Source organism: Cystoisospora suis, assembly GCF_002600585.1.
Source record: "Cystoisospora suis strain Wien I chromosome Unknown contig_11151, whole genome shotgun sequence".
NCBI lineage: Eukaryota > Apicomplexa > Conoidasida > Eucoccidiorida > Sarcocystidae > Cystoisospora > Cystoisospora suis.
The window spans coordinates 1-853 of NW_027163923.1; the positions used below are offsets into that span (position 1 = coordinate 1).

The 853-nt window shown below is 40.7% G+C and overlaps 1 protein-coding gene across 1 annotated transcript; it reads left to right on the top strand.

Moving 5' to 3' along the window:
• Positions 1-162: 162 nt before the first annotated feature.
• CSUI_011374 (uncharacterized protein) lies at positions 163-282 on the top strand (the record flags this gene model as incomplete). The annotated part of the gene is made up of 1 exon (XM_068071473.1): positions 163-282. A coding segment is annotated over one exon (120 nt), but the record flags the coding sequence as incomplete, so codon positions are not given.
• Positions 283-853: the final 571 nt, after the last annotated feature.

The following is an 853-nucleotide window of genomic DNA, read 5'->3' on the forward strand; positions in this document are numbered from 1 at the left end:
CAAGAGGTCTTTTCATCTTCTTCATCCTTCCCTTTGTCTCTCTTCTTCTCTCCAGATTTCAGTCTCTTTCCTCGAAAGAAAAGCCACGACTTTTATCTATCTTTCTTTCTCTTTTCTTCCCTTCTTGTGAATTTTCATCTCTTTCTTTGTCTCTGTTTCAGCATTCCTCCCTCTTCATCTTCTCTGCTAAGACAGATCCCAAGTTCTCTCCAAGTCTCTTCTTCTTTCTCTTCTCTTTCTCTTCTTCTTTCTACCTCTCTCAAGCTTTGTCGTTTCCTGTAGTCTATCTCACGCCTTTTCTTTTCATTTGCATATGAAGTGCATGTCTTGCTCTTTTCTATTATAGATGGGGGGAGTTAGGCGTATCCATCCTTCGCACATGTAGGAAAGTCACTCATTCATTCGTCGATACATCCATCTCTTTCTCTATCTTTACCTCTCTTCCTCTATAGAGAGCTATTCTCCTATCTATCTATGTATCTATCTATAGACATGCCTATCTGAATAGCAAGAGAGAGAGAGAGAAAAAGAAACACGTAGATACATAGATAGGTTGGGTTTCCTTTCTTTCTTTCTTCTTGTATGCTTCATCATTCATCCCTCCTTGTCTCTCATTGATAGAATTCCTTCTCTCTTTCTTTCTTTTCAACTTCTTTCAAGATGTCTTCTTCTTCTCTATCTTTGAATTCGGTGGGGGGGGAAGGAGAGAATGAAGGGAGGGCAGGAGGAGACAAGCCGTCTCTGGATTCTTCTTCTCTTTTTTCTCCTTCTGTCTCGCCATCTCTTTCCTCTTCTTCCTCTCCTTATCTCGCCTCTCCTTCGCCTACATCTCTTTCTTCTTTATCTTCTCTTC